Here is a 23,702-nt window from a genome sequence, read left to right as displayed (position 1 = left end):
ACTCCCCATGGAATTGTTTTTGTAGAATAGCAGGAAATGAACTCTGAAACTTCACTTCGCTGTCAAGAGGGGGGCCACTAACATGCTTTGCCCCCAACAAAATGTTCCTTAGGGCCCGTAAAAGGCTAGCGCCGCATGTATGGATGTGGGTATATGTAGACCCGCGAGCCACTGCAGATTTTTTGTGGCCCCCACCCCTATCAAAGATGCCCATCCCTGGCCTAGACCTATAGCCTATTATAAGGCAATAATGGCATACACACCTCTGTGGACAGAGGACGGGATGTCAGAAACGGCTAGTTACCACTTACCTGAAGTCAGGTGTTGGGTGGGCAACAATAGAACCATGCCACCTGTTCACTGGATCCTGTTCCATTTCCAATCACTTAAAGAGCCGCTGATCCATTTGATTATTCATCCATCCATTTTCATGGCTTAGCAGCATCAACTGGGGTTTTTGCTGTGCTATTTGCACGCACAGCAGCCTGTGTACACTGTTTTTACACTGCAAGGTGTACTTTATCACTAACCTCAACCCTGTTCCATAGTTGTGAAGGAAATAGTTTAATGCTGCAGCTTCAGACAGTGTTTTTATCACTGCCAGCCTAACATGACCACAGGTCTAACGTGATGGAGACAGGAAGGAAATGAGATCAATACAAAGGAGACGTGCCTCTTTATTTGGGGTTGTGTTTCTTTCACAGTGTTACAACTAAAGCATGTTGTTTCTGGACATTCATCAGTACATTTTAGGTTGAGGACAATCCACTTGCTACCAGTCTCATGCTCACAATGGATATCCCAGGCATTAACAGCATTGTAGACTTTAAACATATTTTGTTTTGATCATGCCATTAAAGTTGCCCATATTATTGACTGTGGTAATGTGGTGAGATAACATTATAGATCTCGTTCTGATCGTCTGATGTAATAAGTCCTGTTCCCCCTATTTCCCCAGCTGTCAGTCATATGGGGAGGAAGGTCCCGGGGGGGAGGGTGAAGGAGAGGCAAGGCGAGTGCTGCCCTCCTCTCTGGCCTTTGTTCCTGCGTGGGCTTGTAGAGCTTGCAGTTGTTCAGTTGAGCACAGCGCTTAAGTGGGCCACAGGGGAGCGAGAGCAAGCTGAAGGGGGGGGGGGGGGGGTGAGGTAGGTGCCCTGTTTACATCCAGAAAGTCAATCCTCTCCTCATCTCCTAATCATCAGGGGCAGGCTGCAGGGAGCAGGTGGATTTGGTGTAGTAGAGGCCGATAGGGCCTCTCCTACTGCAAGATGCATTGAGCAGAAGAAAAATGGTACCTGTAGAGACTAAAAAAGAGAAAGCATGACAACCTCTGAATGGATCACTTGACTGCCATGTCAGCAGCATCTCCCTGGCACAAAGACTGGCACAATTTACCGTATAACCACGTAACTGATGGTTATAAAAGAACTGAAGACGGGATGGCCAGGCATTTTTGCGGTGGAATCCATTTTTTGAGGTGACGTGGACTCTTAACGGTGTGTAAGTCGCTCTGGATAAGAGCGTCTGCTAAATGACTTAAATGTAAATGTAAATGAATAAACTTTGTTGCTCAAGCAAAGTGTTGTAGCAAACGAGTCTTCGGTTGCCTAGGTGACGCCTGCATGCCAGCAGCAGCAGCACACATTGAAATATAGTTGATGGTCCCAGTCGGTATTCACGCTAACAAATGGGGGGAAACCAACATTATTTTCTATTGACCCCCATTGTAAAAGAGATAACTTCGTCATACATTTTTTTGTTATACAGAAATAACAAAACATGCAGAAAAGCTGCTGTGTTAGTTAATGTACATGTGCCCGTGTCAAAAATCATGACCTCTGGTTCGCAGTGCTCCCACGTAGGGAAATAGAGCCTGTGAGTTCTGTGTGGGGGATGCGGTGTCCGAGGAGTCTACACGTACTGTAGATATGTGTGTGGGAAACATTAAATCACAGGTAATACATAGCTTGTTTAGTATAGTCCGTTTGTAACTCCACTCACTACTTGCAGCTGAGCTGTATAGTCCGTTTGTTTGTGTCGTTAGTCTTGGCAAGTGTAATGTTACGGTCGGTAACTAGCTAGCGCTCAAGTGGCTGCTAGCATCGTCGTGAAAAGGGGCATGAGGAAAGCCCAACAATAATACGTTTTTCTAAGTAGTGAGAACGCCAGGGAGCAGGCAATGTTGAAAATGAATCTCTAGACATGTTATATTTTTCTTAAATGTAGTTTCTTAATCGACTAAAACAAACAGACAACAAGTACTGCATTTGAAAAAGTTAATGGGGTAGCCTATTGTGGGTAACCACAGGTTGTTTTCCCCACAGGCGGGACGGGTCGCGACGTTCTATCTACCAACTGGGTCTATAGAAGAGGCTTGGAACCTCTAACCCTGGCCACAGATGCAGTAAAGAGGTCAAATGAACTCGACCAAAACAATGGAATTGCCATGGAAACGCGCGGAGGAAAGGGCGGTGGGGGAAAGATCTCCTCATTGCCCCCCAGCAAAATTAGGCTACATTTAGGCTATTGTTTATATGTGTATTTCACACTATGTTGAGGTAACAATCTGAGTCTAATGCTTGTATGGATGTCAACCCCAACACATGTTCATGTTATCATTACTAATCAACTGCATTACATTTAAAAATGACTCACTTCTACCACTGTTGCTAACCAGCTTATACATTTGGCATTTTTAGCAGTCACTTCTTCTAAACCTGAAAATAGACTTGTTGAAGTTTCGACATGTTATGCAGTGGAAAACATCTCAATATATAAAAATTGTGCGCCTGTTACAATACATAAATCATGACGGATTTGACGAATATCCACTTTGTCAGATCAGTTGAATGTGAGCCAATCTGGTCAATGGAACTATCTGCATTCCATCGACTCCCTTATGGCATCTACAGTATTTGACTGGTGAACTCATGGATACGCTCTCAATGGCTGCCTCGTATTGGGATGCAATAATTTCAATGGTAATGTAGAATGTTCATTCAAATAACTGATGTGGCTCATTCAATGGAATGTATTTTTTGTCATGTCGGTTGAGTTGAATCAACAAATCACAGCACATATTGATGGGTACACTTCCTCTTTTTACTTCCTGCTTTGCTCCTATGAGTACACTCTCAATGGCGGCCAGTCCACCCATTATGCCATCATTGACCTTGAATGGGTATGCCCGTTCTATTCATTCTATATCTATGGCATCACATACAGTCAGCAGCAGAGGAGAGGAGAACATGTGCAAATAGGCTATTCAAACATTTGGATGCCCAATAACAGTCATTCAAAATTTCATGACCGTCCCAGGCCTACCTGGCACTGGTTGTCACTGTTATGTTAGTTTCTGTCGACTGCTGCCTTCCTACTAGCATCGCCCTGTGATCAGGTACCTGGGCTTTTGGAGCTTTTTAGACCATGTTGTCACGCTACCAGCAGAACATATGCAATTTGCTGAGCGACATTAAAAGGCCATATCAGATGGAACGATAAAGTGTCTTGAATCATGCAGGATTTTTAAAATCTTCAATGGATGCTGAGAGCTCTTCAGGATTGTTTAAGTCTCTCTGTCTTTGGTTTTATCAAATGGTAGGCTAATACATTATAGAAACAAGGGGAACACTTTTCATAAACCCCTGCTGCACCATCAAAGTATAGACTATGTTCCTTCAACTGAGCGGTTTCAGTTTGAAAGTCCTGACTGATGGCAGAACAGGAGCGGAATGGTCTGACTGACTGGTCTCTGGTTCTTTCTGTGAACAGCATGGAGAACCACCTGTCTGAATCAGTGCTCAACTGTTTTAGTGTTTTAACAATACAGGATGGAAGAAAATACTATTCAATTCAATGCAGCCTCCTAAGTTAAAAGGAAACTACGCTGATTGACACCCTGTGCATGCACTATACTGTGCTGTACTATCATGCACTATACTGTGCTGTACTATCATGCACTATACTGTGATGTACTATCGTGCACTATACTGTGCTGTACTATCATGCACTATACTGTGCTGTACTATCATGCACTATACTGTGCTGTACTATCATGCACTATACTGTGCTGTACTATCATGCACTATACTGTGCTGTACTATCATGCACTATACTGTGCTGTACTATCATGCACTATGAAGCGAGAAATGCATCGGAACACAACCTTTGGTATATCACTGAAGATAGAGAGGATGAGTAGTAGGGTGGAGAGAAAAGGGGGTGGAGGAGGACAGGCAGACCCCGGAGAGATCCAGGGCTCTTAGGAGACAGGTTAATTAACCAGGAGAGGCTTGGTCATGGAAACTAAGTTGAGCAGATGAGGGGGAGTGTGTGGGGGGTCACCGCGGAGGACAGAGCAAGAGGAGGAGAGGTGGCTGTTCTATGATTAGCCTACATGCTGCTTTACTGTGAATGTCTCCCTCTGCCCAAGTCCTCATCTCACCGTAGCTCTGTGTGTTCAGGGTTGGGTCGTTAGCCAATAAAGATGGATTCTAAATCTCTGACACCAGCTACATTTTTGGACACCTATGCATGTGTTCCAATGCTGAGGTGTGAGAACAAAGTAAAAACTGTGGTTTGACAAATACGACCACATTTTCACAAAATTAGCCTAAATGTGTTTGGCAAGAATTAATCAACAAATGTCTGAATGATAAAAAATCGTTGGAAGATGTGAAGGGAACAGATTTGTGAGAGCAGAGGGAGAAAGATAAGCTCATTAGGGCTGTTAAATATTAACTGTTGTTTTATTGCTGTGAACACGGAGACAGGAGACGAGCTCTCTGCTCGGACCACTGACTCATACACTACCCTGAGTACATTCAGTACTGCTGGCCACAGCTGCCTGTTCTAGCAGCACAGCAGTCAGAATTACAACGGTGCAGTCAATGTGATGAGTTGCTTAAGCACTGACTCTCAAATGGACAGTTATTGTACACACAGAGTCGGTATTCTTATTCATATTATACCACAGAATAATGATGATCTGGTATTGTGACTGTATTAGTACATGTTGTGCATAGATGATTGGTTGAGAGAAGCTTCTTCCCAGGAACCAAATCATCTAATCAAATGACAATTTTATTTGTCACATGCGCCGAATACAACAGGTGTAGACCTTGAGACCTTACCGTGAAATGCTTACTTACAAGCCGTTAACCAACAATGCAGTTCAAGAAAGAGGTTAAGAAAATATTTACAAATAAACTAAAGTAAAAATAGTAAAATAAAAAAAGTAACACAATAAAAATAACAATAATGAGTCTATATACAAGGGGTTCCAGTACCGAGTCAATGTGCAGGTTAGAAGAGTTATTTTGTATATGTAGGTAGGGGTAAAGTGACTATGCATAGGTAATAAGCAGTGAGTAGCAGCAGTGTGAAGACAAAGGGAGGTGGGGGGCGTATCAATGTAAATAGTCCTGGTGGCCACTTTGATTAATTGTTCAGCAGGCTTAAGGCTTGGGGGTAGAAGCTGTTAAGGAGCCTTTTGGTCCTAGACTTGGCGCACCGGTACGGCTTGCCGCGTGGTAGCAGAGAACAGTCTATAACTTGGGTGACTGAAGTCTTTGACAATTTAATGGGCTTTCCTCTAACACTGACTAGTACATAGAGTTGAAGTCAGAAGTTTACATACACCTTATACATTTATACAGCCAAATACATTTAAACTCCGTTTTTCACAATTCCTGACATTTAGGCCCTAGTACAAATTCCATGTCTTAGGTCAGTTAGAATCACCACTTTATTTTAAGAATGTGAAATGTCAGAATAATAGTAGAGAGAATGATTTATTTCAGCTTTTATTTCTTTCATCACATTCCCAGTGGATCAGAAGTTTACATACACTCAATTAGTATTTGGTAGCATTGCCTTTAAATGATTTAACTTGGGTCAAACATTTTGGGTAGCCTTCCACAAGCTTCCCACAATAATTTGGGTGAATCTTGGCCCATTCCTCCTGACAGAGCTGGTGTAACTGAGTCAGGTTTTTAGGCCTCCTTGCTTGCACACGCTTTTCAGTTCTGCCCACAAATTTTCTATAGGATTGAGGTCAGGGCTTTGTGATGGCCTTGACTTTGTTGTCCTTAAGCTATTTTGCCACAACTTTGGAAGTATGCCTGGGGTCATTGTCCATTTGGAAGACCATTTGCGACCAAGATTTAACTTCCTGACTGAATTCTTGAAATGTTGCTTTAATATATCCACGTAATTTTCCATCCTCGTGATGCCATTTATTTTGTGAAGTGCACCAGTCCCTCTTGCAGCCAAGCCCCCCCACAACATGACGCTGCCACCCCTGTGCTTCATGGTTTGGGATGGTGTTATTCAGCTTGCAAGCCTCCCCATTTTTTCCTCCAAACATAAAGATGGTCATTATGGCCAAACAGTTCTATTTTTGTTTCATCAGACCAGAGGACATTTCTCCAAAAAGTACGATCTTTGTCCCCATGTGCAGTTGCAAACCGTAGTCTGGCTTTTTTATGGCAGTTTTGGAGCAGTGGCTTCTTCCTTGCTGAGTGGCCTTTCAGGTTATGTCGATATAGGACTCGTTGTACTGTGGATATAGATACTTTTGTACCTGTTTCCTCCAGCATCTTCACAAAGTCCTTTGCTGTTGCTCTGGGATTGATTTGCACTTTTCGCACCAAGGTACATTCATCTCTAGGAGACAGAACGCGTCTCCTTCCTGAGCGGTATGATGGCTGCGTGGTCCCATGGTGTTTATACTTGCGTACTATTGTTTGTACAGATGAACCTGGTACCGTCAGGCATTTGGAAATTGCTCCCAAGGATGAACCAGACTTGTGGAGGTCTACAATTTTTTTTGGCTGATTTCTTTTGATTTTGCCATGATGTCAAGCAAAGAGGCACTGAGTTTGAAGATAGGCCTTGAAGTACATCCACAAGTACACCTCCAATTGACTCAAATTATGTAAATTAGCCTATCAGAAGCTTCTAAAGCCATGACACCATTTTATGGAATTTTCCAAGCTGTTTAAAGGCACAGTCAACTTAGTGTATGTAAACTTCTGACCCACTGGAATTGTGATACAGTGAATTATAAGTGAAATAATCTGTCTGTAAACAATTGTTGGGAAAATGACTTTTGTCATGCACAAAGTGATGTCCTAACTAGTGGTTGACCGATTATGATTTTTCAACGTCGATACTGATTATTGGAGGACCTAAAGAGGCGATACCGATTAATCGGACAATTTTTTTTTATTAATAAATGACAACTACAACAATACTGAATTAACACTTATTTTAACTTAATATAATACATAATTAAAATCAATTTAGCCTCAAGTAAATAATGAAACATGTTCAATTTGGTTTAAATAATGCAAAAACAAAGTGTTGGAGAAGAAAGTGAAAGTGCAATATGTGCTATGTAAGAAAGCTAACGTTTCAGTTCCTTGCTCAGAACATGAGAACATATGAAAGCTGGTGGTTCCTTTTAACATGAGTCTTCAATATTCCCAGGTAACAAGTTTTAGGTTGTAGTTATTATAGGAATTATAGGACTATTTCCCTCTACCATTTGTATTTCATTAACCTTTGACTATTGGATGTTCTTATAGGCCCTTTAGTATTGCCAGTATAACAGTATAGCTTCCGTGCCTCTCCTCGCTCCTCCCTGGCCTGAACCAGCACAAGGACAACAGCCACCCTCAAAGCAGCGTTACCCATGCAGTGCAAGGGGAACAACTACTAGAAGGCTCAGCGCGAGTGACGTTTGAAACGCTATTAGCGTGCGCTAACTATCTAGCCATTTCACTTCGGTTACACCAGCCTCATCTCGGGAGTTGATAGGCTTGAAGTCATAAACAGCGCAATGCTTGACACACAATGAAGAGCTGCTGGGAAAACACAAAGAAAGTGCTGTTTGAATGAATGTTTTACACGGCTGCTTCTGCCTACCACCGCTCAGTCAGATACTTAGATACTTGTATGCTCAATCAGATTATATGCAACGCAGGACACGATAGATAATATCTAGTAATATCATCAACCACGTGTAGTTAACTAGTGATTATGATTGATTGTGTTTTTATAAGATAAGTTTAATGCTAGCTAGCAACTTAACTTTGCTTACTGTATTCACGTAACTTGTGAAGTGCAATGAGAGAGAGAGGCAGGTCGTTATTGCGTTGGACTCATTAACTGTACGGTTGCGAGATTGGATCCCCCGAGCTGACAAAGTGAAAATCTGTCATTCTGCCCCTGAACGAGGCAGTTAACCCACCGTTTCTAGGCCGTCATAGAAAATAAGAATAGTTTCTTAACTGACTTCCCTAGTTAAATAAAGGTATATAATAATAATAATAATAATAATAATACAAATCGGCAAATCGGCGGCCAAAAATACTGATTTCCGATTGTTATGAAAACTTGAAATCGGCCCTAATTAATCGGCCATTCCGATTAATCGGCCGATAGTCCTAACCGACTTACCAAAACTATAGTTTGTTAACAAGAAATTTGTGGACTGGTTGAAATCAAGTTTTAATGACTCCAACCTAAATGTATGTAAACTTCCGACTTCAACTGTAGGTCCTGGATGGTAGGAAGCTTGGCCCCAGTGATGTATTTGGCCGTACGCACTACCCGCTGTAGGGCCTTATGCCGAGCAGTTTCCATAATAGGTAGGGATGCAACTGGTCCGGATGCTCTCGATGGTGCAGCTGTAGATCCTTTAGAGGATCTGGGGACCCATGCCAAATCTTTTCAGTTTCCTGTGGGGGAAAAGGTTTTGTCGTACCATCTTCACGACTGTCTTGGTGTGTTTGGACCATGATAGTTCGTTGGTAATGTGGACACCAAGGAACTTGAAACTCTCGACCCGCTCCACTACAGCCCCTGTTCATTCGTCAACATGGGTACAGTAATACCATAGATATAATCTAGAATTCATGTCTCTGTGAGTGATATTGATTTTATACTCCCAGACCCAGATACTCCTTAGTTAGCACTTAAATTGTCCTGGTACTGTGCATCTAAACCAAATTGAGACAAAGATTGCTTGTGGAGTTCTTTGCAGTGGACTTTGTTCTGCCACTTTGGCGCCAGGCCAGAGAAGAGCTTGTGGTTCTCTATAGTCAGTCTATCAATGTGCTCCCCTCCATCGATGGCTCTGGTGGTACCCAGTTGACCAATGTGTCCTCTCTCTCCTGAAGGCGCCATGCAGACCCCTGAGGCAGGCGCTGACTCCGCCTCCACTGTCCCTCTCCAGACCGCCGTGCCTGTGCAGCCCGCAGGCTCCGCCCAGCAGGTGACCTCTCAGGTGCCTGTCCAGCAGCAGGTAAACGGCTGTGTGTGTGTTTGTGTGTTTGATTTGCGTGTGTTTGATTTGTGTGTCGTTTCTAACTTGTTGCCCTACGGTTGCAGACCCAGACTGTTCAACAGGTTCAGCATGTATACCCATCACAGGTGCAGTATGTGGAGGAGAACAGTGGCGTCTACACCAACGGAACCATGTGAGTGTTTAGTGTTGCTCAACCACCGCTGCCTTTGTCACTCACTCTGCAGTGGCACTATACAGTGGCTTTATCGTCTTCTCTGTAGTCAACGGCAACAGCTAAAGTCACTTCACAGCAGTAGTTCTGCCACACACACATGGCGGGTGCGGAGGGCGTAAGTAACAGCACAGTGAAGTACTGTGTGATTGTGTGCAGTCACCTGGAGATGACCAGGAGTATGAATAAGTGCTGCGCACTCCTTGGCTCGGGGGACAAGGTTATGTACACACTCCACAGGCTGGGGCTGTCCCATAGTGAGTGACACACAGTCACAAATCGACCGACAGCAGTCTCTGATGGAGGGGCAAGGCCTGGCTAATAATCAGGACAGAAGAAGTGAGCTGAGCACACACCCACTTACTATTTGAGTCTGTTAACAGTGTGTTAGTACCAGCTGCTTGTCCCCTCCACAGTTCTATTGGGTATAGAAGTAGATTCACTACACACCAAAAGAGTAGATGAGAAAGGGGCAGGAGGTATTTCTTACCGTTCAGATGATTTGTCAACGAGTCATTTCGGTGCCCTAAACTCTCCTCCATAACCTGGTCTTTCTCCAGAGTTTCGGCATATGTTTTATACACTCCTCTATAGATTGATTTGGACAGTGACGCTTTAAATTTGGCTTTGGATTTGAGATCAAATGTTTTATGAGGCAGGAGAACAGAAATAGGACAGCATTCTGGTAAATAAACTTAAATTGACGTTTTTATTACTGCATTAAAAATATGTCAATTTAAGTTTATTTGCCGGAGCGCTTTCTGATTTCTGTTCTATGGATTATATACAAGAGAGTACAGAATGTCACCTTTTTATTTGGGGGTATTTTTATTACATATCTGTTTCACCGTTTAGAAATTAAAGCACTTTATGTATCTTGGCCCCAATTGTAAAGTATGTGGACAAATTCACTTATAATGCATTTCATTTTGTCAAGTTTAGTATTTGGTCCCATATTCCTAGCACACAAACACTGAGTCAAGCTTGCTACTCTACAAACTTGTTGGATTCATTTGCAGTTTGTTTGTTGTGTTTCGGATTATGTTGTATCCAATAGACATTAATGGTAAATAACGTATTGTCTCATTTTGGAGTCACTTTTATTGTCAATCATTATATAATATATTTCTGAACACGTCTACATTAATGTGGATGCTACCATTACGGATAATCACGAATGAATCGTGACCAATGAGCGAAAAAGTTAGAGGCATTATTATGACATATGACACAATACATTATTTACCATTCATTTCTATTTGGCATAACATAATCCAAAACATAACCCAAATGAATCCAACAAATTTGTAGTCACAAGCTTGATGTAGTCATTGCGTGCTAGGAATATGGGGCCAAATTATTTCTGCATGGTATACCGAAACTTTGGTACCTTTTTGATACTAGAACATGAAAAACATTTTGGTACTCAAATGTTTGTTTCTTTCAGCACTTCTGTCAAATGTGTCTCACTTCGTCTACTGATTGAGAGAGGATCAAGTCTTTTTATCAGCGAGTCCATGTCTCTTTTGTAGCGCGAGTGCACTGTGCCTGCTCCAATTACTCATTGCTAGCTCTAGCCTGAACCACTCACTGGGAGTCTGGGCTGTGTAACGTTAGCTTCCCACTCATGCTGCATGGAAGCTAAACACACAGTTTCAACACAATGTTGAAACTGTTAATTACTGTTTGCAAAACTATGTCTGTTACAGGCTAGAATGCTTTACAATGCAAGAAGAAACTGTTAGCTTCCAGTTTTGTAGGCTAACTTTTCTTGCTAGCTTACAGCTGAAGCTAACATCAATTTACTACCCTAGCACTTTTTTGTGCAAACCATAATGCAAAATATGCCGATTGTCACCACAAACTTTATTAATTCAGTTCAGAGCAACTGACTGTGTGTGAATTACTTCTTTACTGGGTCTTAAGAGACAGCGCACACTTTTTTAAATAAAATAGGAGATCGCTTCTTTTATGCAAATCTTGTTCAGCCGTATAATAAAATAAGTGCCAAATGGAAGGGAAGCTAATAGTTTTTTTCCTCTGTAGCCCCATGAAAGCAGCCAAATCAAGCAGCCAAATCAATATCTCAATGCATGCGCACACTCCTATTGAACATGCATTTCCCATATTGAATATGCACTCCTATTGAATATGCATAAAGTGCATTCATTTCTTAGCGGTGAAACAGATATGTATGAAAATATCCTCAAGTAAAAGGTGACATGCTGTACTATCGCTTCATATGAAACATTTGATCTCATATCCAAAATGGAGTATAGAGCCACATTTTAAAGTTTTAGCATCACTGTCCCAAATGTATATGTAGGGGAATGTATATAAAGGTCTTAGAGAGAGAATATGTTTCTGGTCCACAACACCTGTTGTGTCAAGGCACTGAAGGGTGTCATTATATCAGAGGCCAAGGTAATGGTCTGAGTCACTGCAGAGGAAAACGACAATCACACAAATCTCTGTCGGCACGGCGACTCCTCAGGTGATTTGTGTAACTATGGAAACTCCACTTTCATTAACACAGGAATATTGCCTTCCCGTGAAGGCTCAGAATGGCACCGCTAATTCACATCAAATAGGTACTCTAGCACCATTCAAACTTTCCTTTATGTAAAAGGAAATTATCCTGACCTATCACTCCTGGGGGGGGGGGAAATTCCTAACTTTTCCCTCCATTGTTTTTGCCCAGACGGACGTACTCGTACTCCGAGCCCCAGGTGTACAGCCAGAACAGTGGAGGGAGCTACTTTGACACGCAGGGCAGCTCGTCCGAGGTGTCTACAGTGGTGTCGTCCCATGGCATGGCCAACAATGGAGGGGGGAACGGGGGTCTGACCATGGGTCTGGCCGGGGGGCAGATCATCAGCAGCTCTGGAGCCTACCTCATCGGGGGCAACTCCATGGACAACTCTGCCCCCCACCCAGCCACCCAGACTACCCGAGCCTCCCCGTCCACTGTGAGTGTACGGCCCCCCTTTACTTACTCTTCTCGTCCTGTCTGTCTGTCTGTCTGTCCGTCCGTCCGTCCGTCACCGTCCGTCCGTCAGTCAGTCAGTCCGTCCGTCCGTCCGTCTGTCTGGCCACTCTCTCCTGCCTGTCATAATGCATATCTGAAGCGTTTCTACCACTTAGCTACTTTATGTCAGTGTCTGAGAATGTGTTATTTAGTCCAGTCTCGCTTTGTCCTGTCCTGTGGTCTTCTCAGCTAGGAATTTCCTCTCGTGCTGTGTTTTAACTAAAGATTAAAATAAATATTAAATCATATTTGTTAGTACTGCTTTACTGTGTCGTGAAGATTTTAAGACAAAACACAATGGGTGTGTTTTGAGCAGTAAGCGTAACGAAGACCACCGTAGGGGGAAGTCGGCGAGTGAAGTCAGGAGTTGCATCTTCGACAGCCGAAAGTCAGGCACTGTAGGGGTTTTCCAACAGCAAGGCTCAGACCAACATGGCAGTGTCAACATAGCTGCTGTTATTTCTAAACGCTTTTCTGTATAAATGTCACAAAACTTTATAACCCCATATCACACACTCACAAACTGAAAACATAACGGGGCCATACTTGCGAACATTATAAACAGTTTAAATGTAAACAATTTCTCAGTCTAAAACTGTTCATCAGCCAGTTAAAATCGTTGATTTTGATACAACGCTACATTGTAGCTAGTCCCATCAGATAATCTGGCACACGTTAGCCCTATGCTAACCTCACCAGATGACCGTGATTATTTCCTGATTATTTCCTGTCAAAGACCTTAGACTTTATATCCACCAACTAATGGCATTTCTTAAAATCAACCCTGGCCACCAGAGGGATATTTTAAACCTTAAAATTCAAGATTCACTTTTGTTCCATTGGTCTGTAACAAAATGTTTTGTGCCAATATTGCATCGAGGCATCCTTGACAAGACTACTAGCTATTAGTACTAACGATAGACAAAATGTTCACGTTTTCGCATATATTTGACACACATTCATGTTCTTGCACAGCAATAAAGATGTAAAAGGATTGTACAACATGTACGTTGTATATTCATTTTTTTCACTTTAAAAAAAAAATATGCCTTCCTAACCATCTTAAATAAACATACCCCATTCAAGAAATTTAGAACCAGGAACAGATATAGCCCTTGGTTCTCCCCAGATCTGACTGCCCTTAACCAACACAAAAACATCCTATGGCGTTCTGCATTAGCATCGAACAGCCCCCGTGATATGCAGCTGTTCAGGGAAGCTAGAAACCATTATACACAGGCAGTTAGAAAAGCCAAGGCTAGCTTTTTCAAGCAGAAATTTGCTTCCTGCAACACTAACTCAAAAAAGTTCTGGGACACTGTAAAGTCCATGGAGAATAAGAACACCTCCTCCCAGCTGCCCACTGCACTGAAGATAGGAAACACTGTCACCACTGATAAATCCACCATAATTGAGAATTTCAATAAGCCTTTTTCTACGGCTGGCCATGCTTTCCACCTGGCAACTCCTACCCCGGTCAACAGCACTGCAGACCCAACAGCAACTCGCCCAAGCCTTCCCCATTTCTCCTTCTCCCAAATCCATTCAGCTGATGTTCTGAAAGAGCTGCAAAATCTGGACCCCTACAAATCAGCCGGGCTAGACAATCTGGACCCTTTCTTTCTAAAATGATCTGCTGAAATTGTTGCCACCCCTATTACTAGCCTGTTCAACCTCTCTTTCGTGTCGTCTGAGATTCCCAAAGATTGGAAAGCAGCTGCGGTCATCCCCCTCTTCAAAGGGGGGGGACACTCTTGACCCAAACTGCTACAGACCTATATCAATCCTACCATGCCTTTCTAAGGTCTTCGAAAGCCAAGTCAACAAACAGATTACCGACCATTTCGAATCTCACCATACCTTCTCTGCTATGCAATCTGGTTTCAGAGCTGGTCATGGGTGCACCTCAGCCACGCTCAAGGTCCTAAACGATATCTTAACCGCCATCGATAGAAACATTACTGTGCAGCCGTATTCATTGATCTGGCCAAGGCTTTCAACTCTGTCAATCACCACATCCTCATCGGTAGACTCGGCAGCCTTGGTTTCTGAAATGATTGCCTCGCCTTCCGTGGCCTCCAATTGCTCTTAAATACAAGTAAAACTAAATGCATGCTCTTCAACCGATCGCTACCTGCACCTACCCGCCTGTCCAACATCACTACTCTGGACGGCTCTGACTTAGAATACGTGGACAACTACAAATACTTAGGTGTCTGGTTAGACTGTAAACTCCTTCCAGACCCATATCAAACATCTCCAATCCAAAGTTAAATCTACAATTGGCTTCCTATTTCGCAACAAAGCATCCTTCACTCATGCTGCCAAACATACCCTTGTAAAACTGACCATCCTACCAATCCTCGACTTTGGTGATGTAATTTACAAAATAGTCTCCAATACCCTACTCAACAAATTGGATGCAGTCTATCACAGTGCAATCCGTTTTGTCACCAAAGCCCCATATACTACCCACCATTGCGACCTGTACACTCTCGTTGGCTGGCCCTCGCTTCATACTCGTCACCAAACTCACTGGCTCCATGTCATCTACAAGACCCTGCTAGGTAAAGTCCCCCCTTAACTCAGCTCGCTGGTCACCATAGCATCTCCCACCTGTAGCACACGCTCCAGCAGGTATATCTCTCTAGTCACCCCCAAAACCAATTATTTCTTTGGCCGCCTCTCCTTCCAGTTCTCTGCTGTCAATGACTGGAACGAACTACAAAAATCTCTGAAACTGGAAACACTTATCTCCCTCACTAGCTTTAAGCACCAACTGTCAGAACAGCTCACAGATTACTGTACCTGTACATAGCCCACCTATAATTTAGCCCAATCAACTACCTCTTTCCCAACTGTATTTTATTTATTTATTTATTTTGCTCCTTTGCACCCCATTATTTTTATTTCTACTTTGCACATTCTTCCATTGCAAAACTACCATTCCAGTGTTTTACTTGCTATATTGTATTTACTTTGCCACCATGGCCTTTTTTGCCTTTACCTCCCTTCTCACCTCATTTGCTCACATTGTATATAGACTTGTTTATACTGCATTATTGACTGTATGTTTGTTTTACTCCATGTGTAACTCTGTGTCGTTGTATCTGTCGAACTGCTTTGCTTTATCTTGGCCAGGTCGCAATTGTAAATGAGAACTTGTTCTCAACTTGCCTACCTGGTTAAATAAAGGTGAAATAAAAATGAATATTCGCAAATTGTAAAAAATGAATAAATAAAATCTCTGACGCTCGAGGTCTTGTCAAATACCCTACATGACCAAAAGTATGTGGACAGCTGCTCGTCAAACATCTCATTCTAAAATCATGGGTATTAATATGGAGTCAGTCCCGACCTTTGCTGTAACAACAGCCTCCACTCTTCTAGGAAGGCATTCCACTAGATGTTGGAACATTGCTGCGGGGACTTGCTTCCATTCAGCAACAAGAGCGTCCATGAGGTCGGGCACTGATCTTGTGCGATTAGGCCTGGCTCGCAGTCGGTGTTCCAATTCATCCCAAAGGTGTTCGATGGGGTTGAGGTCAACGTCTGTGCATGCCAGTCAAGTTTTTCCTCACCGATCTCGACAAACCATTTATGTATGGACCTTGCTTTGTGCATGGGGGCATTGTCATGCTGAAACGGGGAACTAAGGGGCCTAGAACTAAGGGGCCTAGCCCAAACCGTGAAAAACAGCCCCAGACCATTATTCCTCATCCACCAAACTTTACAGTTGGCCCTATGCATTGGGGCAGGTAGCGTTCTCCTGGCATCCGCCAAACCCAGATTCGTCCGTCGGACTGCCAGATGGTGAAGCGTGATTAATCACTCCTGAGAACGCGTTTCCACTGCTCTAGAGTCCAATGGTGGCAAGCTTTACACCACTCCAGCTGACACTTGGCATTGCGCATGGTGATCTTAGGCTTGTGTGTGGCTGCTCGGCCAGGGAAACACATTTCAGGAAGCTCCAGATGAACAGTTATTTTTGCTGACGTTGCTTCCAGAGGCAGTTTGGAACTCGGTAGTGAGTTGCAACTGAGGACAATCGATTTTTACGCACTTCAGCACTCGGCGGTCCCATTCTTTGAGCTTGTGTGGCCTACCACTTCGCAGCTGACCTGTTTTTGCTCCTAGACATTTCACAGCACTTACAGTTGACTGGGGAAGCTCTAGCAAGGTAGCAATTTTACAAACGGACTTGTTGGAAAGGTGGCATCCTATGATGGTGCCACGTTGAAAATCACTGAGCTCTTCAGTACGGTCATTTTACTGCCAATGTTGCCTAAGGAGATTGCATGGCTGTGTGCTCGATTTTATACACCTGTCTTGTTCTAATATACACATGTCAGCAATACGCAAATTTCAAGGGGTCTCCACATAGTTGTGTGTGTATATATAGTGTAGCTCATTCATTTGTGGCGTGATCCACTAAGGCAGAAAGCCCAGAGACGGCAAGGTTTTTAGTTGAGGAAAAATCGCTCCATTGTTGGTCCTCAAGTCAAATAACGCATATGTGACAAAGTAGATGATTATAAAAACGCATATAAAACATTGTACATGTAAGTATAGCCTAGACGTCTATGTAATATAGCAAATATTATTTATCTAGCACTGCCAGTAGCTTATGTGTCGTCTGGAAGAGGGACTCTAACAAGAAACTCCTCATAAAATATATTCGTAATCTTCATTTACAAGGTTTTGCCAGCACAACACACTACCACAATTAGTGTATGCCTAATATGTGGTTTTACATTTGTGCCAGCCCTCCAAGCCATGTGAAGTGAGTGATTTTAGGTTGTTTTGTTATAAATGTGCTTGTAATAGGCTGTTTGGGGAAAAGCTTCTCTGGTGAAAACACGTGATTGGAATGACTAACAGAACATACCATTTCATTTTTGTCATTTGCATCAAATGTAAGGTAAACGACAAGTTGTAGGTTACATTCGTAGAAAGTGTCTCCTCGCCAGACGAGGGCGTAATCTCTACGGGTATCCTCTACTAGGCTTTCACCTCACAGGCCTGGAAGCCGAGGCTGCCCTATGGAATAGTTGACCTGCATGGGGGAAGGTTTGTTCCTGGGTTGTCATGTTCTGTACTAAGCTAGCAGTAAGACGAAATAAGAATCGTCGAAGAGAGAAGTTGATCAGCTCGTCTTTCTATCCACGCCTTACACAATCAAGGAGAAACACTTGAGCAACGAGGCAAGCAGAGACATGCTGTAAAATATGTGCTGGCGATGTAAAACGAGTGCTGTTGCGTTAATACATTTAAATACCGTTTTTTAAAGTTATTTTTTAATGGGATTATTAGCAGTTGTCACTGACAATGAAGACACCCTGAAAGCACGGAATGACCTTGTTACCACCTTATAAGTAGGCCTACAGCGTGCAGTAGGGTGTGTTGATCAGTTGATTGACAGGTGTACTGTCGAACGATAAACATAAAACTTTCCTCTCGTGAGGATGCTTGCAAATGTGGGTTCTTTGAAATAACTTAACACTATTACTGCAATACTGCCATCTGTGATAACAAGAGTGCTTGACTTTGTTAAGGACGCTGTTATGGAAAAGCGTTTGTTCACCTCAATCTATGTCAACATTTGTAATTGGCTGATGTAGAACCTGTTCCAGGAAATCATCACTGTCATCTGGTGAGGTTAGCACAGGGCAAAGGGCTACCGTGTGCCAGGTTATCTGATGGAACCAGCCACAATGTATCGTACTGTCATGTAAACCGACTATTTTACTTGACAGATGTGTATTTTGAGACGGGTCCAACAAAAACAACCTAATGATTGGTTGACACATAGTGCCTCCCACAATGCAAGTGAGAAGCAACTGCAGCGACTTCATCAAAAACTGCATGACCTTTGATCACATCATTTTTGTAAAGTTCGTGCAGTCGACATGGAGTCGCAAGTCTGACAATTTTTTTAGAACTATAATACAACACTTTGAAAGGACTTTAAAAAATTGTTCTGCTCCAACATGCGCAGTGAGGTCTCCCTCAGTGGGTCTGTGCTCTCTGGTGGCTGAAAATGGTAGTTTCACAGCTTCTGATTACTGTGGTGCTTGTTTATTTATTTAACCTTTATTTAACTAGGCAAGTGGGTTAAGAACAAATTCTTATTTACAATGGCGGCCTACCGGGGAACAGTGGGTTAATTACATTGTTCAGGGGCAGAACAACAGGTTGTTACCTTGTCAATTCCGGGATTTGATCCAGCAACCTTTTGGTTAGTGGCCCAACGCTCTAACCACTAGGCTATGTGCCTCTTGACTTTCTGTTAGCACTCTGCTTCATTAAGACAATGGGAAATGTAATTCAAAAGACAGTTAGGTGGATTTAAGTTTAAACTGACTTTGCTATGCTGGGCTTTTGGCACTAGTTTGGGTGACGCTTGCTTTCGGAGCTGTTCTGGATTTTTCTGATTTTCTATGTGTGTCAGTACTGTGTCAGTATTCTAGTGCAACCTTTTCCTTTGTTGTTTTTGTTTTTCCTTCTATTTTTTGCTCCTTGGTCTATCAGATTGAAATGGCGATTGAGACGCTCCAAAAGACTGAAGGTTTATCCAGTCAGAGAAGCTCGCTGCTCAACAGCCATGTAAGTCGCCACTCTAAACGCCTCGCCTGCCTGCCCTCTATAGCTGTTCTCACTCTCTAGTACCTCCAGAACTCTCCCTTTGCATCTCCCTCTCTTTCTTTCTATGGTGGTGGGGGTTCTTCCTGTGCTCCAATTTTAATTTTTCGCTGCTTTAGTTAATTGTGCTTTTAAAGCTAGGGATGGGGGTGTTAGTATTTACAGACAAGTGGGGGGGTGAAACATGCATCTGCTGTGGATTACAGAGAGGTGTAATGACATACATGTGTGTAATTGACAGAATATCTTTTCTCCCCCACAGCTGCAATGGCTACTGGATAACTATGAGACTGCGGAGGGGGTGAGTCTGCCTCGCTCCACCCTCTACAACCACTACTTGCGCCACTGCCAGGAGCAGAAATTGGACCCGGTCAACGCCGCTTCCTTCGGCAAGCTCATCCGCTCCATCTTCATGGGGCTACGCACGCGACGCCTCGGCACAAGGTGAGCTACTGACAGGACAGACACGTTCTGATAACTCCCTCTGCACCTTGCACCCCCTCCTCTCCTTCTCTATCCTGTCACTGCATCTCAAGTCCCCCAGTTCTGCTCTCCCTAACTCTCCTCTGACGCTTTCAGTTTAGTCTTGTCCTTTCCTTTTTCCTTGGTTGTCTTCATTATGATTTCCTGTTTGGTATTACAGCATGTTTAAAAAAATGTAATAAACACATTTAAATATTTTTGGACTGCTAAATTAATATAGGGGAAACACTGCGAACTTTTGTGTGTGTGTGTGTGTGTGTGTGTGTGTGTGTGTGTGTGTGTGTGTGTGTGTGTGTGTGTGTGTGTGTGTGTGTGTGTGTGTGTGTGTGTGTGTGTGTGTGTGTGTGTGTGTGTGTGTGTGTGTGTGTGTGTGTGTGTGTTGCAGAGGGAACTCAAAGTACCACTACTATGGGATCCGGCTGAAGCCGGACTCTCCTCTCAACAGACTGCAGGAGGACATGCAGTACATGGCCCTCAGACAGCAGCCTGTCCAACAGAAACAGAGGTACAATACGTGCATTCAGAAAGTATTCAGACCCCTTTACCTTTTCCACATTTTGTTACGTTACAGCTTTACTCTAAAATTGATCAAATTGTTTTTTTCCCTCAACAATCTACACACATTACCCAATAATGACAAAGCAAAAACAGGTTTTTAGAAACGTTTGCAAATGTATATAAAAAGACTAAAACTGAAATAACACATTTCAGTAACTATTCAGACCTTTTACTCATTACCTTGTTGAAGCACCTTTGGCAGCGATTACAATCTTGAGTGTTCTTGGGTATGACACTACAAGCTTGGCACACCTGTATTTGGGGAGTTTCTCCCATTCTTCTCTGTAGATCCTCTCAAGCTCTGTCAGGTTGGATGGGGAGCTTCAATGCAAGTCTCCAGTAATGTTCAATCGGGTTCAAGTCTGGGCTCTGGCTGGGCCACTCAAGGACATTCAGAAACTTGTCCCGAAGCCACTCCTGCATTGTCTTAGCTGTGTGCTTAGGATCGTTGTCCTGAGTGCTCTGGAGCAGGTTTTCATCAAGGATCTCTCTTTCTCTCTCTGTGCTCTGTTCATCTTTCCCTCGACCCTGACTCGTCTCCCAGTTCCTGCCGCTGAAAAGCATCACAGAATGATGCTGCCACCACCATGCTTCACCATAGGGATGGTGCCAGGTTTCCTCCAGACAAGACCAAAGCTAATTGGCATTTCATCAGACCAGAGAATCATGTTTCTCATGGTTAGAGTCCTGTAGGTTCCTTTTGGCAAACTCCAAGCGGGCTGTCACGTGCCTTTTTACTGAGGAGTGGCTTCTGTTTGGCAACTCTACCACAAAGGTCTGATTGGTGGAGTGCTGAAAATATGGTTGTCCTTCTGGATGGTTCTCCCATCTCCACAGAGGGACTCTGGAGCTCTGTCAGAGTGACCATCGGGTTCTTGGTCACCTGCCTAACTAAGGCCCTTCTCCCCCGATTGTTCAGTTTGGTCGGGCGTCCAGCTCTAGGAAGAGTCTTGGTGGTTCCAAACTTCTTCCATTTAAGAATGATTGAGGCCACTGTGTTCTTGGGAACCTTCAATGCTACAGACATTTTTTGGTACCCTTCCCCAGATCTGTGCCTCGACACAATCCTGTCTCGGTGCTCTACGGACAATTCCTTCAACCTCATGGCTTGGTTTTTGCTCTAACGTGCACTGTCAACTATGGGACATTATATAGACAGGTGTGTGCCTTTCCAAATCATGTCCAATCAATTGAATTTACCACATGTGGACTCCAATCAAGTTGTAGAACCATCTCAAGGATAATCAATGGAAACAGGATGCACCTGAGCTCAATTTCGAGTCTCATAGCAAAGGGTCTGAATAGTTATGTAAATAAGGTATTTCAGTTTATTTAAAAAACAGTTTTTTGCTTTTTTGTTATGGGGTATTGTGTGTAGATTGAGGATTTACATTTTTTTTTTTAATGCATTTTAGAATAAGGCTGTAACGTAACAATGTGTCGCAGTTGTAAATGAGAACTTGTTCTCAACTGGCCTACCTGGTTAAATAAAGGTGAAAGAAAACAATAAACAAATTGGAGCATGGAAGCGAGCGCACCCATAACTACCAGGATCAGCCGCTCATAGCATGAAACCAAACTACAAAACATCACCCCTGATTGCAGGACCTCAAAACATCCAATCAGAAACCACTGCAAAAGGAGAGAGACACATTATGAGAGGTGAGAAAGTGAAATAAACTCTGATTTTAACATGGGCCAGCATCCCTGTTGAACGCTTTTGACACCTTGTGGAGTCCATGCCCTGACGAATTGAGGCTGTTCAACTCAATGTTAGGAAGGTGTTCCTAATGCTTGGTATACTCAGTGTACATATACAAACAGCACTGACTGAGGCATTGTCGTTGTAGGTTTAAGCCGGTGCAGAAGGTTGATGGTGTGTCTGGGGAGAACTTCTCAGGCGGTGGCCAGCACACTCCCAGTGCAGCGGAGCAGACCGTCATTGCACAGAGCCAGCACCACCAGCAGTACCTGGGTGAGTGAGCGGTGTGTATATTTCTGTGTGTTTAGACTGACTAAGTGACTTTCAGCATCAATAGATTGCTACTGTTTGATGTTCCCTTGTTATTAATACGTTTTGATACCACTTCATGAAAGTGCTCCTCCGCTGAGTGCTGTAAGGGTTCCCCTGTCGGGTTATATTCTGCAATGAACCACTGATAGGATTTTCTCAGTATTTCCTTGTTAAATATCTACCCCTGTGTTCCTCTGCTTTAAACTGGATTCATAACGTGAGTTGTGGTTGACCTTGTCTGATTTCTATGCGTCTCTCCCTGACAGACGCATCCCGGGCGCTGCCAGACTTTATGGAGCTGGACCTGGGAGAGACCAACGTGGAGAACATCGGCCCAGACGACATCAAAGCTCTCCAGTCACTATACAGAGAGCACTGTGAGGTCAGAGATTATCCATCACCTCTAACAAAGTTCTACAGGAAAGTTTGTATTATTCTCTACGGGGTAAATTCAGACCAGATACACGCATGTAAATGGAACTTTATTCTATTTGCATGCACTTTCCTCTCTGCACACATTCTGACCTTGATCTTAAGCAAGGGGAATCGAATGTGCCCAACAGGTATTAGTTTGGGGTGGAGATTGCAGAAATGGAGGTGTATCTACAAATCAAATCAAACTTTGTCACATGCGCCGAATACAACAAGTGTCAGGGTTTTCCTGTGGTGAAGTAGAGGACCAAAACGCAGCGTGGTTATATTGACTCATGTTTAATAAAAACAGATAAACATGAACACTACAAAACAATAAACGTGGAAAACCAAAAACAGCCCTATCTGGTGCAAAACACAGAGACAGGAACAATCACCCACAAAACCCAACACAAAACAGGCTACCTAAATATGGTTCCCAATCAGAGACAATGACTAACACCTGCCTCTGATTGAGAACCATATCAGGCCAAACATAGAAATAGACAAACCAGACACACAACATAGAATGCCCACCCAGCTCACGTCCTGACCAACACTAAAACAAGGAAAACACATACGAACGATGGACAGAACGTGACAGAACCCCCCCCAAGGTGCGGACTCCGAACGCACAACCTAAACCTATAGGGGAGGGTCTGGGTGGGCATCGCTCCACGGTGGCGGCGCTGGACGTGGACCCCATTCCATAATTGTCTTAGTCCACCTCCTTAGTGGCCCTTGAGTGGTGACCCTCTCCGCTAACCTTGGCCTAGGAAACCTAACAATGGGCCCCACTGGACTGAGGTAGCTCGGGACCGAGGGGAAGCTCGGGACCGAGGGGAAGCTCGGGACCGAGGGGAAGCTCGGGCAGGTTGATGGATCTACCAGATCCTGGCTGGCTGGTGGTTCCAGCAGATCCTGGCTGACTGGCAGATCCTGGCTGACTCGCGGATCTGGCAGATCCTGGCTGACTGGCACTTCTGGCGGATCCTGGCTGACTGGTGGATCCTGGCAGACTGGCGGATCCTGGCTGAATGGC

At 43.6% G+C, this 23,702-nt stretch overlaps 1 protein-coding gene across 4 annotated transcripts in view; it reads left to right on the top strand.

The window, feature by feature from the left end:
- The window catches only part of rfx3 (regulatory factor X, 3 (influences HLA class II expression)), a 64,320-nt gene that overhangs the window by 21,762 nt on the left and 18,856 nt on the right, over positions 1–23,702 (top strand). Inside the window, exons 2-9 of one of the 4 annotated variants that reach the window (XM_046369824.1) lie at positions 9,186–9,310; positions 9,397–9,485; positions 12,226–12,493; positions 19,084–19,158; positions 19,457–19,638; positions 20,063–20,182; positions 22,086–22,210; positions 22,516–22,631. In XM_046369824.1, coding sequence (XP_046225780.1) covers positions 9,191–9,310; positions 9,397–9,485; positions 12,226–12,493; positions 19,084–19,158; positions 19,457–19,638; positions 20,063–20,182; positions 22,086–22,210; positions 22,516–22,631 — 1,095 coding nt within the window. In that variant the 5' untranslated portion in view covers positions 9,186–9,190. Of the gene's footprint in view, positions 1–9,185; positions 9,311–9,396; positions 9,486–12,225; positions 12,500–19,083; positions 19,159–19,456; positions 19,639–20,062; positions 20,183–22,085; positions 22,211–22,515; positions 22,632–23,702 lie in introns of all 4 variants that reach the window. The other 3 variants (XM_046369823.1, XM_046369826.1, XM_046369825.1) reach the window with 3 other exon arrangements.

The sequence above is a fragment of the Oncorhynchus gorbuscha genome, linkage group LG11, assembly GCF_021184085.1.
Source record: "Oncorhynchus gorbuscha isolate QuinsamMale2020 ecotype Even-year linkage group LG11, OgorEven_v1.0, whole genome shotgun sequence".
NCBI lineage: Eukaryota > Metazoa > Chordata > Actinopteri > Salmoniformes > Salmonidae > Oncorhynchus > Oncorhynchus gorbuscha.
This window is presented reverse-complemented; position numbering and strand designations above follow the sequence as displayed.